Genomic DNA, 14426 nt, shown 5'->3' on the forward strand with positions numbered 1-14426 from the left:
CTATAAAGATATCAAGCGTTGTTCTAGTTCTAGTAATACGTACTTGTGAGTTTTTGTGGCTTGTTTAACATAATTATGTATCTTTGTAACTTTAAGAAAGAGCGGGGCCTCCTAACACAGGTATTATACTTAAAAGGAGACCCCAGCCACTTGCAACAATTATGTTAACTTAAAAGATACTGAATAAATGTTTTTTCATTTTTTCATTTTCATTTTTCATTTTCATATTATAAAATCATGATAGCAATGACATTTACTTGTAAGAAAATAGATGGCGCTATAGACACTGCTTTGTTAGTTTAATGCTATAAAGTGTAGATGGCGCTAAATAAGCAAATAATTGCTCTAACAATAATAAAAAATATAGGCCTACATACTTAAAAATTGTTGTAAATAAATAAAATTATTATCATAAATCATGAAGAAAATAAAAGATATTTAACATATCTACCTACAAAGCAAGCAAATGGAAAAAAATAGTCTGAAGTTACCGACATCTATTAGAAGATACTGAAACTATCATAACAGCACTGACATTTGTAGGATAATAGATGGCGCTTACAATGCTATGTTATGTTTAATGCTATGAAGTTTAGATGGCGCTAAATACGCAAATAACTATTCTAACATTTATTTTGCCGGATTATAAATTAAAAACTGTTTAATCAGTGTTGTTTCTCGACTTGATACATAAGATGTGTATGTGGCAATTTAAGAAGATGTAAAATGTAAATAAAAATAGTTTCAAAATCCTGTTGTTTTTACCATTACGAAATTGAAAAACTAGTGAACCGAAACGTATTGCCAGTGGACAGATGACAGCCAACTGTCATTTTTTCGTTCAACAATTGTCATTCTTCGTCAAAGTTGGGCAACGGACGGGTTTTTCTGATCAGCATGATACGTGTTTATTTTTGTTATTTATTTCAATTATAATGAGATTAACATCGTTTGCTCTCTGAAACTATAGTGTACTAGTGCGTTGTTGTTACTTTTTGCTCAGTGCAGTGTTGTGAACATCAATGGCTTCTACGCCGAAGCAAGTGAACGGATCAAACGGTGGCCCCTTGGGAAAGCGGAAGAAGTCGCGGGGGAGCAAGGGCTCGTATCTTTCAAAGTGGTTAGACAAGAGTTTACATCACATACAAGACTCTACTCCAAGCATGGATACGTACGAGACTTACGTCAATCCTAATTTGAATTTTCCGTTGGTTAGTTCTCAATTCGCGCCTGGCTTCGACCAATATCGGTACATGTATGGATGTGCGGAGCCGATGTCGCTTCCCACGCTTCCTAGTTACTGCAGTCCTGCAGTTCCACCTCTGTACAATCACGAGTACCGGTATACACAAAGCGTGAACAAGAGTATCCAGGTGCAGAGGCCAAGAATGCGGAGACGAAGCGAAAACAAGGCTGAGGAAGTGCACAGCACGCCAAATAGTACGTTGAGTAATACAAATTATCTCCAACCAAAGAACTTCACGGATAGTCAAGACTTTGCCAGCTTGCCGCCGATAGTTACGTCAGTCGCCGACACGAATTCGAACAGCGATATGAATACTAATGACAAAGATGATGGGAGTAACGCCAGAAGGTTCAGTGATCCCTGTGTGAGAGGGCTGCCCGATGTAGCCAGGCCTGCAAACGGTGAAGTTGAGTCTGACTCCGAGTCAAGCTCTGACTTGTCTGGCAGCCAAGTTGGCAGTAGACTTCTGACTCATCTCCTTGATCAGATAAAAAGCCTAAAATTTGCCAACGATAGACTAAGCAAAGACTTATTGGAGACGAAAGGTAAGACATTGCACTTACTTGTGTATTGTTTTAGTTTGAAATTCAAATTACATGCATTATTTACCATGTTAAACTATTGCAAACTTGTTTTTGTTTAGAAATATTACACATCTGACCATATAATATCTCAGAATTATTTAAAATGTGCAATTGACTTTGTTTTAAAGAATCTTAGTTCATAAGATTCAGATAGTTCACTTACATCAGACTTTGATTCAAAATTATCCATCCTATGATTAATCATCAACACATTGTGTTAAAAATCAAAGTATTTTTCTGACCTTTAACAATGTTTCTGATTTGCTGCTCACATTTGACTTAAGTTATGTATATCCACCCACTAATCGTATGTCACTCACCCACTCAAGATTATTCAGGTCAAGGTGAACCATTCGTTCAATAATGCACCGTGCTGTGCTTCTAAAGTGTGCATTTTTTATTTGTTTTCCTATTAACTATCTCATTACAGTGACAATGAATACTTTCTTAGTTATTTATTTGACTTTTTTGGAGTTTAAATAATAATCTTTAGTTACGTTTAAAGTAAAAGTTCTTGTTGTCATTACGTAATTATACACATTGAGTAAAAAAGTGTGTCATTGTCCATTTAACTGGACTCAACTCAATAAAGAAATATGAAACCGGGGTGTCTGTCCAACACCTAATCCTTTTAAATCACCTTACTTGGTGGTTTTGCCTTCAAGCCCCTCATTACAACTGTCACAAAATAAAACAAATGTAACGAATAAATACGAAATTGAAACAGCACAATTTTAACAATCTTATTGTTAGTAAGCAATCTCTTCCTGACAAATCCAGAAGAGAACTTTGTTTGTTATTTAAGCAAAGTACTTATGTAGTTTATGTATCATCATAATGTATTTTAATTTAATTCATTCATTTTAGTGGAACTGGACAATGTTCGCCAGCAGAATATGATCCTGCAAAAAGGTTCCAGTTCAAGTTTAGGTGCAAACCACTCACCTTTAAATGATACCGGTAAGTTAATCTTGTTTTATTTCGCATCAATAGACTCTTTTGTAAATATAAAGTACTATAAAAATAATAACTGACTACATAATATTATGTATTTTTTAATTATTTTTTTTTAAATCGCTTTGGACATTTTACACTGCGCCACTAGCCCCAAACTAAGCAAACCTTGTACTATGGGTACTAGACAATGGATATAAACGTACTTAAATATATTTTTTTTTAAATACATACATATTATACATAGAAAACACCCAGACCCGTCACAGAAATTAAAATTCATCATTTCAATTTCTGCCCGGCCGGGAATCGAACCCGGGACCTCTCGGCATAGTAGTCCGTTCTGAACCACTACACCAAACGGCTGACAAATTTATTTATTAATATAATATCTATGCAATTCAATTAAATATTGGTCAAATCTGGAGACATGGACCACTCGGTGTCCATAATTATTTGGATATATTTTTTGTATTATAAACTTTTGATCAAAATTGACAACTTTCTTCTGGCCTGATGTTTTGAAGCATCTCCACATTCTCATAGTTGAAAATACTTGATCAGCACATTCATATAAAATCTTACATGCTATTGTATTACTTGTGTGAATGGAGTTCTTGTTTGCCTTTCACAGATAAATTAATTACAGTTAATTTTATTCTTTACTAGCTGACCCGGCGAACTTTGTTCCGCCTTAATGGCAATAAATAAGCAGACTTTTTTTTAATTTCGAACGGGATAAAAAGTATCCTATGTCCTTCTCCTGGCTCTAAACTACCTCCCTGACAATTTTCAGCTAAATCGGTTCAGCCGTTCTTGAGTTATAAGCGAAGTAACTAACACGACTTTCTTTTATATATAGATTATTATAAAGTACGTCACACTTAAAGGGGGAGGGAGGGGGTCGACAAAGTGTGACATGGTGTGACAAGGGGTGGGAGGGGTCCTAAGTTTCGTGACATCACATTTCAATTGTTTCAAATATTTGATAATGTTGATTTCATAAAAAAGTACTTAATTTATAATTTAAAAGGAAATAAAACTAATTTCGGAACTGCAAAACATGTGACGTCACGCTAGGGAGGGGGGGTCTCGACGTACTTTATGGATGGCCCCTTACTAAGTACATCTAGTAAAACTCAATTATTAATTGATTCGTTAAACTAGATTGCTGCCTTAGCTTAGTAAAAAACAATGAACACATAATAATTGTTTTTTGAAAATGGTTAAAGTGTTACATTTTTTGGGAAAATGCGTCAAATTCGTTATAATTTATTATTATGCATTTTTGTGAGTATTGTATGCAATTTCATTTACGATTTTAGCATTAATATAGGGTGTAATCCGTGTAATCGTAATTATACTGGCAAAATATATTTAATAAAAAACATTTATTATTTTATGATTTCAATTTTATTTTTTTAATTTTCCTTGGAATTGTGACAAATGACTGACAATTCTGTTAGGTATTTGATGACTTGTTCTGATGACAGGTAGGTATATCACATGTTCATTCATGTAGAAGTAGTAAATCTTAAGTACTAGTTTTTAATTAGCTTTTTACTTTTAGTTTAATTTCACATTTCTTCCAATCTTTATTGTTCATTTTTTTTTTCATTTTAATTCGATTATGAACCACCTGAAATTATGAAAAAACATAATGATAATTATTTATCCGATAAACAAAGCATTATAAATCAATCGGGCACAAAAACTTACGTATGCACGTAACTTTTAAATTAAAGGAAAAAAATTATAAAAACAAGTTAGATTTTTAATTTAGCTAAAAAGACTAATTAACTTGAATTGTGACCGTGATTTAAGTTCTCTGTGTTTAGTTTTTGCCAACATGGATGGGTAACCTAGCAAAATTCTTGCGTTGAGGAAACCTGACGAAGCTTCATGCTCGTTGAGCTATTCGAAATTGCGCCATGGCGCGATGGCGTAACAAATAAATGGAACTGTAATCAATTCTTTCCTTCTATTCATAATTTCTGCTAATTTCTTCATCTCAGCCGTCTATTTAAAGAAACCATTTGTTAGTGTAAAGATAAAAGAAAGTTTTAAAGAGAAGTTTACAGATAAAAGTTTACAAATAAAAATAAGTTTCGTGCAATACCAGAAATGTTAGCTTCACTTTACGTAACTTACTGAATAAAATAATAACAGACCTTGAACTTCCATTATTAGTCTCAAAGACAATACTCTCATTACATCACAACAAGGTTCATTCAAAGATATTTATTACATTGTCTTTTTCTGTAAGCCCGAACTTATTTAATTTTGATTGATAATATTTGATAACGTTATCCAAAATATTAAAGTAAATATTAATTGAATTTCAACAATGTTGTACATATTTTTACTGTGTTTATATTGCTTGTTTCCTGTTATTGAAACATTTTTAACTTTTAATTTAGTATTTCCAGAGATTTAAAATTTACCAATGGACTATTCCAAAACGGTTTTTTACCACTGTAATCTGTTTTCACATAGTTACATTTAACTACTTCTACTCGCGACTTTTCCGTGAGGTTTTCTGTTTGTTGCAGAATCTTAAATCCCGCGTTTTTCCAAAGGCGTATTAATTATCCCTGATCCATTGATAATATGAAAGAAAGGTATGGCCATATCATGTTCCAAAGTTTCCTACTCTTAATCTACATTAAAAAAAAACAATGTACCTACTGCTGTAGTTGTGTAAACAAACAGACAGAACTACTTTAGGAGTTTGTTAAAGAGATATAAACTCGCTAACATTACCCCGACGGTACCACCACAGTTGTGCGTTCGTGATGCGAAGAAATCGCGTGTTTTACGTGACCTAAAATATACCTTGGCGAAGTACAGTCGACGGCACACCTGGCTAAACACTATGTTGTTTTATAATAAGGGCGATTTTGCTACAACAATGTATAGTCTCATGTGCCGTCGCTGTACTACTTTCCTAACTCATTATTAAGTTTTTTGATGGTCGCGTATGTATTATCTGTTATTACAATACCTTGTCATGGTATCAACCACAATAACCAGCAACCATAGGACTGTTCGACCCTGAAATACAGCTATGTCATAGTATACCTATACGATTACGAAATATAAATGTTTCTGTCTACCCAATCAGACGTTAACGGTGTAAATTAAATGTAACGCTATTTTGATAATGACCGACACCTCGGTGGCAAAACCAGTTATTTTATTTTTCGATTCTTTAAAATTTTAAGAGATGTTTACAGACACTATTGAAGAAACCTGTGAAATTGTTTAATTAAAGCTGGTTTTATGCACTTGTAAACTTAAGTAACCTGTGTAATTGTTAAGTTAAATCTGGCTTTATAATTAGAGCTAAGACCCTGACTTGGCCAATAGTCACGTGACGTAATAAAATCTGACAAGACAACCCTATGAGGGTATCTGGTGGTGACTGTCGTAGATTACCGGTAACCGGCGGCTCTTTCGATACAAAGTTCCGACGGTTCTTACGATCCTTATTTTATTATTATAAGGGACAATATTATTTGATCCTCTAAAAACTAATTGATCTTTTTTGTATGTGCGCTTTTAAAAATAAATGATGTATTTTATTGTATTTTATCTTTGTATTAATTATTGGGTCTATATTAGTTGATCTACGGATAAATTATGAATGATCTTCATTTAAGGTAACATAATATTTATGTTTAACATACTCTTTTAATATTTGGTAAACAAAAATAATATTTGATCCTCTTTTTTAGTTATTGATCTTTAATTTTGTTAATTTGATGATTTTTATATCAAGTTTGCCTTTTAATATTGATCACCTAATAAATACATTTCGATCTATGTATAACTTAACTTTAAAATATATTTGATCTTACTAAAAATATTATTGGTTAATATTTTTAATTAAAAAATATCTTTTAATTTATGTGGTACTTTGTGGTTGAGTGACAATCGTCCGTCATTGGTTACTGAGTTGGCCAAGGGCTTAGCGCCAATAAGCAAGCAGAATGGTACATTGCCATGTTTGTTTAAATTACAAGCTTTGCTTAGTTTGGGATTAGAGGCGCTATGTAAAATAATTTCTTACTTCTGTGGCGACGCCACTAAAAAAAAAAAACTAGTGACCAACAGATGGCGCTGTCACTACTTCACTATGGCACACTCCGCCGCTCATACAAACCTGCATCGCGGTGACGGAGTTTTAGATCCTGCCAAAATATATATAGACAAACCAAGATGGTGTAAATTGGACCTTGGTCCCCGAGCACAACACCCGCTCGGAAGGAAGCACTAACATCTAGCTTCCTTATTGTGGACGAACATCATATCCCACATTGGTGACCCCGACGTGATTGGAACGTGACCTTCCATCATCACCATCTTCGGCATCAGCCTCCGCCATCCTCATCATCTCCGCCCTCCGTCATCAGCTCCAGTCTTCAACAAGCCAGCATCCAGCCTTCAGGGGGACCATCGCAGATCGCAACCGACCTTCCTGGTTCCTCAGCAGCAAGCAACCGTCACTTCACTGGTCACGGGTACAGGTCTTGACCAGCTTCCACGCCCGACCATCGAAGACGCCTCCGCTCACTATCCCGACTCACCGTGGATAGAGCACCGCAACCTGCTCGTCTCGACTCACCGCAGACTTGAGCACACCTGGCACTTGTAAGCTCATCACGCACAGACTGCTGAGCTCATCCTGACGTCATCCACCTCCGGTTCTTCCGGGGGGAGTGGTGTGGCGACGCCACTAAAAAAAAAAACTAGTGACCAACAGATGGCGCTGTCACTACTTCACTATGGCACACTCCGCCGCTCATACAAACCTGCATCGCGGTGACGGAGTTTTAGATCCTGCCAAAATATATATAGACAAACCAAGATGGTGTAAATTGGACCTTGGTCCCCGAGCACAACACCCGCTCGGAAGGAAGCACTAACATCTAGCTTCCTTATTGTGGACGAACATCATATCCCACACTTCTGACATCTGAACCCGACATCATAATTTTTTACCTCTTTATTTTTTTTCAAATCGCAAGGTTGATTTTCTCTTAACTTAGTATACCGATCTCGACCGTGATCAGTGACCATAGAGTCATCTGTCAACGGGTCGATTAGACACGATAAAAGCACTGAACGATATTTGTTTACTTTTAGTGCGACATCGGGTCGTGAGGACCTGATAAGTTTTTTTTTCCAAATATTTACTGTGTTTGACGAAACAATTGCAAAACAATATTTATCTTTCGTACTACTGAAAAGACCGAATATATCCATCCCGCACCAACGCATCCAGCACCTAAGGTCAATTCGACCCGATAACGCAGTGTGAACGTGTTAAGAAGGCTTTTTTAATAAAAAATAAATCTTTGAACATCAAGTGCCTTTAAATAGTTTCCATCCTTTGACTACAACTTAATAAAAATAAGTACCATAACATAATTATTTTGAAGATTATTTGATATAGACAAAAAATAATTTATACAAATCGAATTATTTAAAAAAGTATCACAATATTGAATATTTGATGCTCATTTCTTTTATTTTTGAGGACCAACAAGTAACGATCAGATATCGCACGTTCATAATCAAACCGTCACTATACGAAATTGGGAGAAATTGAGTTAACAACGCCATCTATCAGAGCTCCGCGAAAAGTGCATGCTGTAAAAATCCCACGCTTAAAACTCAAATAGTTCGGCAGATATGACTAGTGTCGTTATGGAGTTTAATGGGGAAAACGGCATATGTTGTGAGTAACAGTGACACGTTTTTAGTAGTGACGGGAACTGGACGGGCACGCCGTGATAGTTATGTGGACTCTGTGTTGAAAAACGTCATTTTTAGCATAAAGACGCTTTTACTCCAAATCATTAAGATAAGTCACAATAAAGTAATACGAAAAACGCCTTAAAACAAAAAGTGACAATATTTCTCTTACATTTTTAAGAAGATTGTTCCATCACTTCGTAGAATATTGTGTTTATCCAAATTGTGTAATATTAAAACAACAAGAAAGATTTTTAAATGATTAAGTAGGTAGTTATATTTTTTTTTAACAGCTAACAAAAATGCCACCAGTCAATCCTAACACTAGTAAAATCAAAGAAATTATCAATTACAACTTTATCTAGCGTTTGTGGATTATTTATTTATTTATTCGATCACCAGCAAGGTTACATTGAGGCTTCACAAAAGTAACTGTAAAGAAATGAAAATGCCTTGGATTCGATCGAGATCTGAGCAGTGCTACAGTCTCTCCAACGGTGCCAAATTGACTATAGATACATCGAAGTGTTGAAAGGTGTGTACGAAAACGCCACAATGTCGGTTCGTCTCCAGGATCAGGACTCGAAACTCATCCAGTTGCAGCAAGGGGTGAGACAGGGAGACGTCATAATATCTCCGATACTGTTCAACACCGCCCTGGAAGATGTTTTCAAGCTTCTGGATTGGAGTGGATTCAGCATAAATAAATATCAACGAGTACATCATCCACCTTCGATTTGCTGCCGATGTCGTAATCATGGCTGAGACTGAAGATCTGAGATGGAAGATCTAGGCATAATGCTCGATGGCCTAAGTAGAGCCTCTTCAACAAGTGGGCCTGAAAATGAATATGGACAAGACAAAAAACATGTCAAATGTCCATGTAGTATCCACTCATCTGGAGACTCTACACTCGAAAGTTTGTTGACAATTTATGTATACCTGGGACAAACAGTCCAGTTACGTAGGTCCAACTTCGAGAAAAAGGTCAATCGTCAATCCAACTCGGCTGAGCAGCGTTTGGGAAGCTTAGTGATATTTTCACGTCCGAAATACCGTAGTGCCTCAAGACAAAAGTCTTTGATCAGTGTGTGTTGCCAGTGATATTTTATGGATCTGAGAGGTCACCCAAAAGGTGATGGAGCGTGCGATGCTCAGTTAGTTTCCCTACGTGATTGAATCAGAAATGAGGAGATCCACAGGAGAACCAAAGTGACCGACATAGCCCGCAGAATCGCTAAAATCAAGTGGCAGTGGGCGGGGCACATAGCTCGCAGAGGTAATGGCCGCTGGATAATGATCCAGAATTTAAACCTACTTCTCTGAGCCCTTTTCCCATGAAAAATCACTATCTAGTTCGTCAAGTTCATCGAGGTCATCAAGTTCTTGTTGTTTAAAGGCTGCCTGAACAAAAGAGTACCTTATTTTCTAAGAAGTTGATTTATGTGATGTAATTTTATAGTAATTTCATGTGTGTAACGTATTTATTTCTGATCGAGAATTTACATTTATTACTGTTACCATAGGTACCACTTAATCCAAATTATAAAGTTTTAAGTTCATTAAAATTACTGATTTTTCTATGTTAGTTTTATTTAATAATAATCATTTTTTAATCTTTCATCGTCAAATTTATATGAAAATAGTGACATTTCTACCGGAATTAATAATACAACATTAACATGTTTTTAATTGAAAACTGTCACTGTCTCAATTTTAGTGGAAAAGTGACACTATTTTTAGGGAAAAAATTAAATATTAAATAAACCATTATGATAATTTGAAAGATAATTATATTCCCGTAAAAGCCAAACAAGCCACTACTGGTATTCAACAAAAAACAAAACATTTAAGAACATTTTGCACACTTTGCAAAGGTTTTAAAATTTGAGTATTTCAAATGCTTTTCCTGAAAAATCGACTTTTTTGTATAGTGACGGTTTGATTATGAACGTGCGATATAATTTTTACATCTCAATAATTTTTTGCGTAGTTCAAAAGAGATTAAAATATCGATCGATTTCATTTATTTTATGTCTCAAAGAAAGAGGATCAATCATTAAAATAGATGACCATTTAGATTTTTTTATTTGCCGTTTTTGCTAATTTAAAAAGATCATTTAAATACATGCCTTATTATAACCCTCAAAAGCTGGCGATAACATTAAAACCGGTGTGTACGACTCGACCAATTCGACCATAGAGGTCGTCAAACTTTAAATCGAAATCTTTAGTGTTCTTTAAAAACTGGAACATTTTTAAAATGGTTACATACTTTTGGCTCTTCCATTTCAAAAAGCACAGAAGTTGGTTCGTTCGTTTCAGCTAAACGACGTTCACAGTTGTAGGTACAAAGGATTTCTATAACGACCGGCTCTGCGCTACCCGTATCCAGGTCCATGTACTTCATGCGACTTTCATCAGATCATCAGTCCACCTAGTTGGAGATCATAGGTTTTATGTTGTTCGAAATAGCCTTTTTTGATGAAGATAAGTCATCATGCATCCTGTCATGATGCAGGCCGCTGCCAACTGAGCGATGTGGAAAACATCGGGGGAGGCCTATGTTCAGCAGTAAAAGTCCTAACGTCGAAATAATGATGATGAATATGTTATTGTGATAATCCGTGGTGTTATCAGGTGTGCTTGGCGGGCAGTACTGGCCCGGATTCCTGTTCGAATTCGGGCGAATGCTACTGTTAGGCCGGGTTCCCACTATGCCGGACCGGCAGATCTCCCGGTCCGGTAAAATCGCCGGAAGGCCTAGCGGCGGTACAAATTGTATGAAGCTGTTCACATTATCCCGGATCCGGCTTTTTTGCCGAGCCCGGCATTTTTACCGAGCGTTTTGTCGCTACAAAATGCCGGCAAAATCACCGGACCGGAGTAATGTGAACGAGTTGCGGCCCACCCCGCCGCGCCCGTGCTCCCCGCCCCGCCCCGCCCGTGCTCCCCGCACTTCATTCGGCTCGGATTTCGGATCCGGTGATCCGGTGTAAGGGGCCATCCATAAAGTACGTCACACGAATTTCATGATTTTTTGACCCCCCCTCCGTCCTTGTCACAGGTGGTCACATTTCTGAGACCCCCCCTCCCTTGTGTGACGTCACATGTTTTGCAATTTCACATCGAAAAATTATTAAATTAACAGCAGTTCCGAAATTAGTTTTATTTCCATTTAAATTAAGTACTTTTGTTTATTAAATCAACATTATATCAAATATTTAAAACAATTGAAATGTGATGTCACGAAACTTAGGACCCCTCCCACCCCTTGTCACACCATGTCACACTTTGTCAACCCCCTCCCCCCCTCTTTACGTGTGACGTACTTTATGGATGACCCCTAATGTGAACACTCTTGTCCGGTGTCCGGTTTCCGGCAGAAATGCCGGTCCGGCATAGTGGGAACCCGGCCTTACTACCCAGTGCATGATGTCTCTGCAAATCTGTTCCTTATCACGACGCCATTAAGATCATCCGTGGTGTTTCCAGGTATGCTCGGCGGGCAGTACTCGCCCGGGTTCCTGTCGGAGCTGGTGCGCGAGATACGGGACGCGGCGCGCGTGCGCGAGGAGGCAGTATACTCGCGGGTGCGAGCGATGGTACACGAGAGGACAGACGTTAGTATCTATACTATATTATCTAAATATATAAAAGGAGAAACTGACTGACTGACTGACAGATCAACGCACAGCCTAAACGGCTAAACGTAGGCACTTGAAATTTGGAAGGGACGTAGCTTAGGTACCGTAGAGGTGCACTAAGAAAGGAATTCCCGCAATTCCCACGGGAACGGGAATTAGCGGGAAAAACGGGATTCACGCGTACGAAGTCGCGGGCGGCCGCTAGTTAATATTATAAAGCTGAAGAGTTTGTTTGTTTACTTGAACGCGCTAATCTCAGGAACTACTGGTCCGATTTGAAAAATTCTGTTTAGAAAGCTCATTTATCGGGGAAGGCTATAGGCTATAGGCTACCATCACGATACGAGTAATAGGAGCAGAGCAACAATGAAAAATGATGCAAAAACGTTCACGCGAACGAAGGGCACAGCTAGTTTAGTATACAACACTCATCTTTTCATTTCGTCGTGGTTCTAATGACAGTTTAACTTTCCCCCGGGACTAACTTGACCCTCACTGGTTTTTATTGGCGGTCAAACTGTAGATTCTGGCTACACAGGAGTTGCAGCGGTGGGATGGGAACGGGAGGTGGTAAATGTCCTTTAACACTCATCTTTTAAGTGTGCCTTCAAATTAGAGGCGTGAGGAAGCGCTGCAGTCGTTCCATTGTGCCACGCTTGCCAGACCACTACTGGTTTTCATACAATTTTTAGAAGCGCAGTTGCAGCAGCGCCACTATCCAGACAAACGCAAACATGGCGCCACTGCAGCGCTTCCTCAATCCTCACGCCTCTAATTTGAAGGCGCCCTTAGTTTCTTTTTCTTCTCATGCATTGACCATTTTCCCGATGGTCCTGATCCGTGATTCGACCGCTGAGTCTAGGGTTTTATTTAGGTAATAAAACCTTATCGTCTTTCCCGATGGGACTTGCTAGCTCCTCCTTATGAGAGAGCCGGACGGGTTGAAAGAGCAGCTCCTCTAAAAAAAGTAGTAGACGTCTCATAATGTACCTTCCGAATTACGGAATCGTATCGTAGCTCGGCTACTACGCCAGAAATCGTGGGTGTTGGTGGTTGTGCTTTATAAAAAACGGATCTTATTATATTGGAAATCGCAAATTCACTTATTAATTCAAATACTGCATTCTAATAAAAAGTGTGGGATAATATTATCTAGACACATTTTCTAATTAATTATTTATTAAATTAACGTCGAACATGCCATGTGGCTAACGTGAAACATCAATACGTCAAATTGTACAAAAACAAGTGACTAGCTAGGGTGAAAAACTTCTAAAGGTGGTCACACGCTGGGAGCACTCACGTAGAGCATTTTATCAATAGTTCGGTCGTTTGTATTGTCGTTTGTATTGTCGTTTGTATGATCTGAAGTTTTATCCAAATGACGTCCACTGCTGGACAAAGGCCTGCTACCCCATGCCCATGGATCAAACTTGATGATCGATATCGTAACACAGTTATTATTACAGGCGAATGTCCCAGTGATTGTACAGGTTTATCGTCTGGAAATACCGGCAGTCAATGATTAATTAACATTGATTTTAGGCAAAAAATGCATTTAATAATTGTAATTTGTCGCGGAGCATGACAGTGCGTTTCTCATGCTGTAATCTGAAACTGTACATCGACTCTACTAAACTTCTTTTGCACGCATATACCGATGCAAGCAAGAGTAAGTGAGATAGAGAATACGTTTTGTAATGTAGGTAGACCCCTTAGGAATTACTTTTTTATCATTTTAATTTCTGCGCGTTAGGTCCGGTCGCCGTGCGATTCGTATTTAACGCTAGCTTCTCTACGGTATAGAGGGCCTACAAAAGTTTTCGACTGTCTCTGTCACTCATCCTGAGATAGAGCCGTGTGAAAGAGTGACAGATAGATTGGAAATGCAGAAATCGACTCGCTAGTTAATATTGGAGCTATAACTGCTATAACTAAGGCGTTGGTACCGTTAGTCATCGCCAAGTTGACATATAAGGGTTAGACAAAACGACTTCGTAGATAAAACTGTCGATACGATTGTGTCATGATTATTAGTTACCGGGTCATTGTATGATTCATCAAACCTTTACGAAGTTTCGTTTAGAGCTTTATTCATTGCTAGCATGTTGCTTTTACCAGAGTTTTCGTATACGAGACTATTCCCATCTCTCGTTCCCACCGCTGCAACTCCTGTGTAGCCAGGATCTACAAGTTGACCGCCAATAAAAACCCAACTAGTGAAAGTCAGGTTTG

The 14426-nt window shown here is 37.6% G+C and overlaps 1 protein-coding gene across 2 annotated transcripts in view; it reads left to right on the top strand.

Annotated features, from left to right (window-relative positions):
* The first annotated feature begins 862 nt into the window (after positions 1 to 862).
* LOC114352711 (uncharacterized) overlaps positions 863 to 14426 on the top strand; it is a 30039-nt gene continuing 16475 nt past the window's right edge. For both annotated transcript variants that reach the window (XM_028304386.1, XM_028304387.1), the window contains exons 1-3: positions 863 to 1791; positions 2698 to 2790; positions 12040 to 12167. In XM_028304386.1, coding sequence (XP_028160187.1) covers positions 1023 to 1791; positions 2698 to 2790; positions 12040 to 12167 — 990 coding nt within the window. In that variant the 5' untranslated portion in view covers positions 863 to 1022. The remainder of the gene's footprint in view (positions 1792 to 2697; positions 2791 to 12039; positions 12168 to 14426) is intronic.

This window comes from Ostrinia furnacalis, unplaced genomic scaffold (assembly GCF_004193835.3).
Source record: "Ostrinia furnacalis isolate ACB-3 unplaced genomic scaffold, ASM419383v2 OfSCF1431, whole genome shotgun sequence".
Classification (NCBI taxonomy): domain Eukaryota; kingdom Metazoa; phylum Arthropoda; class Insecta; order Lepidoptera; family Crambidae; genus Ostrinia; species Ostrinia furnacalis.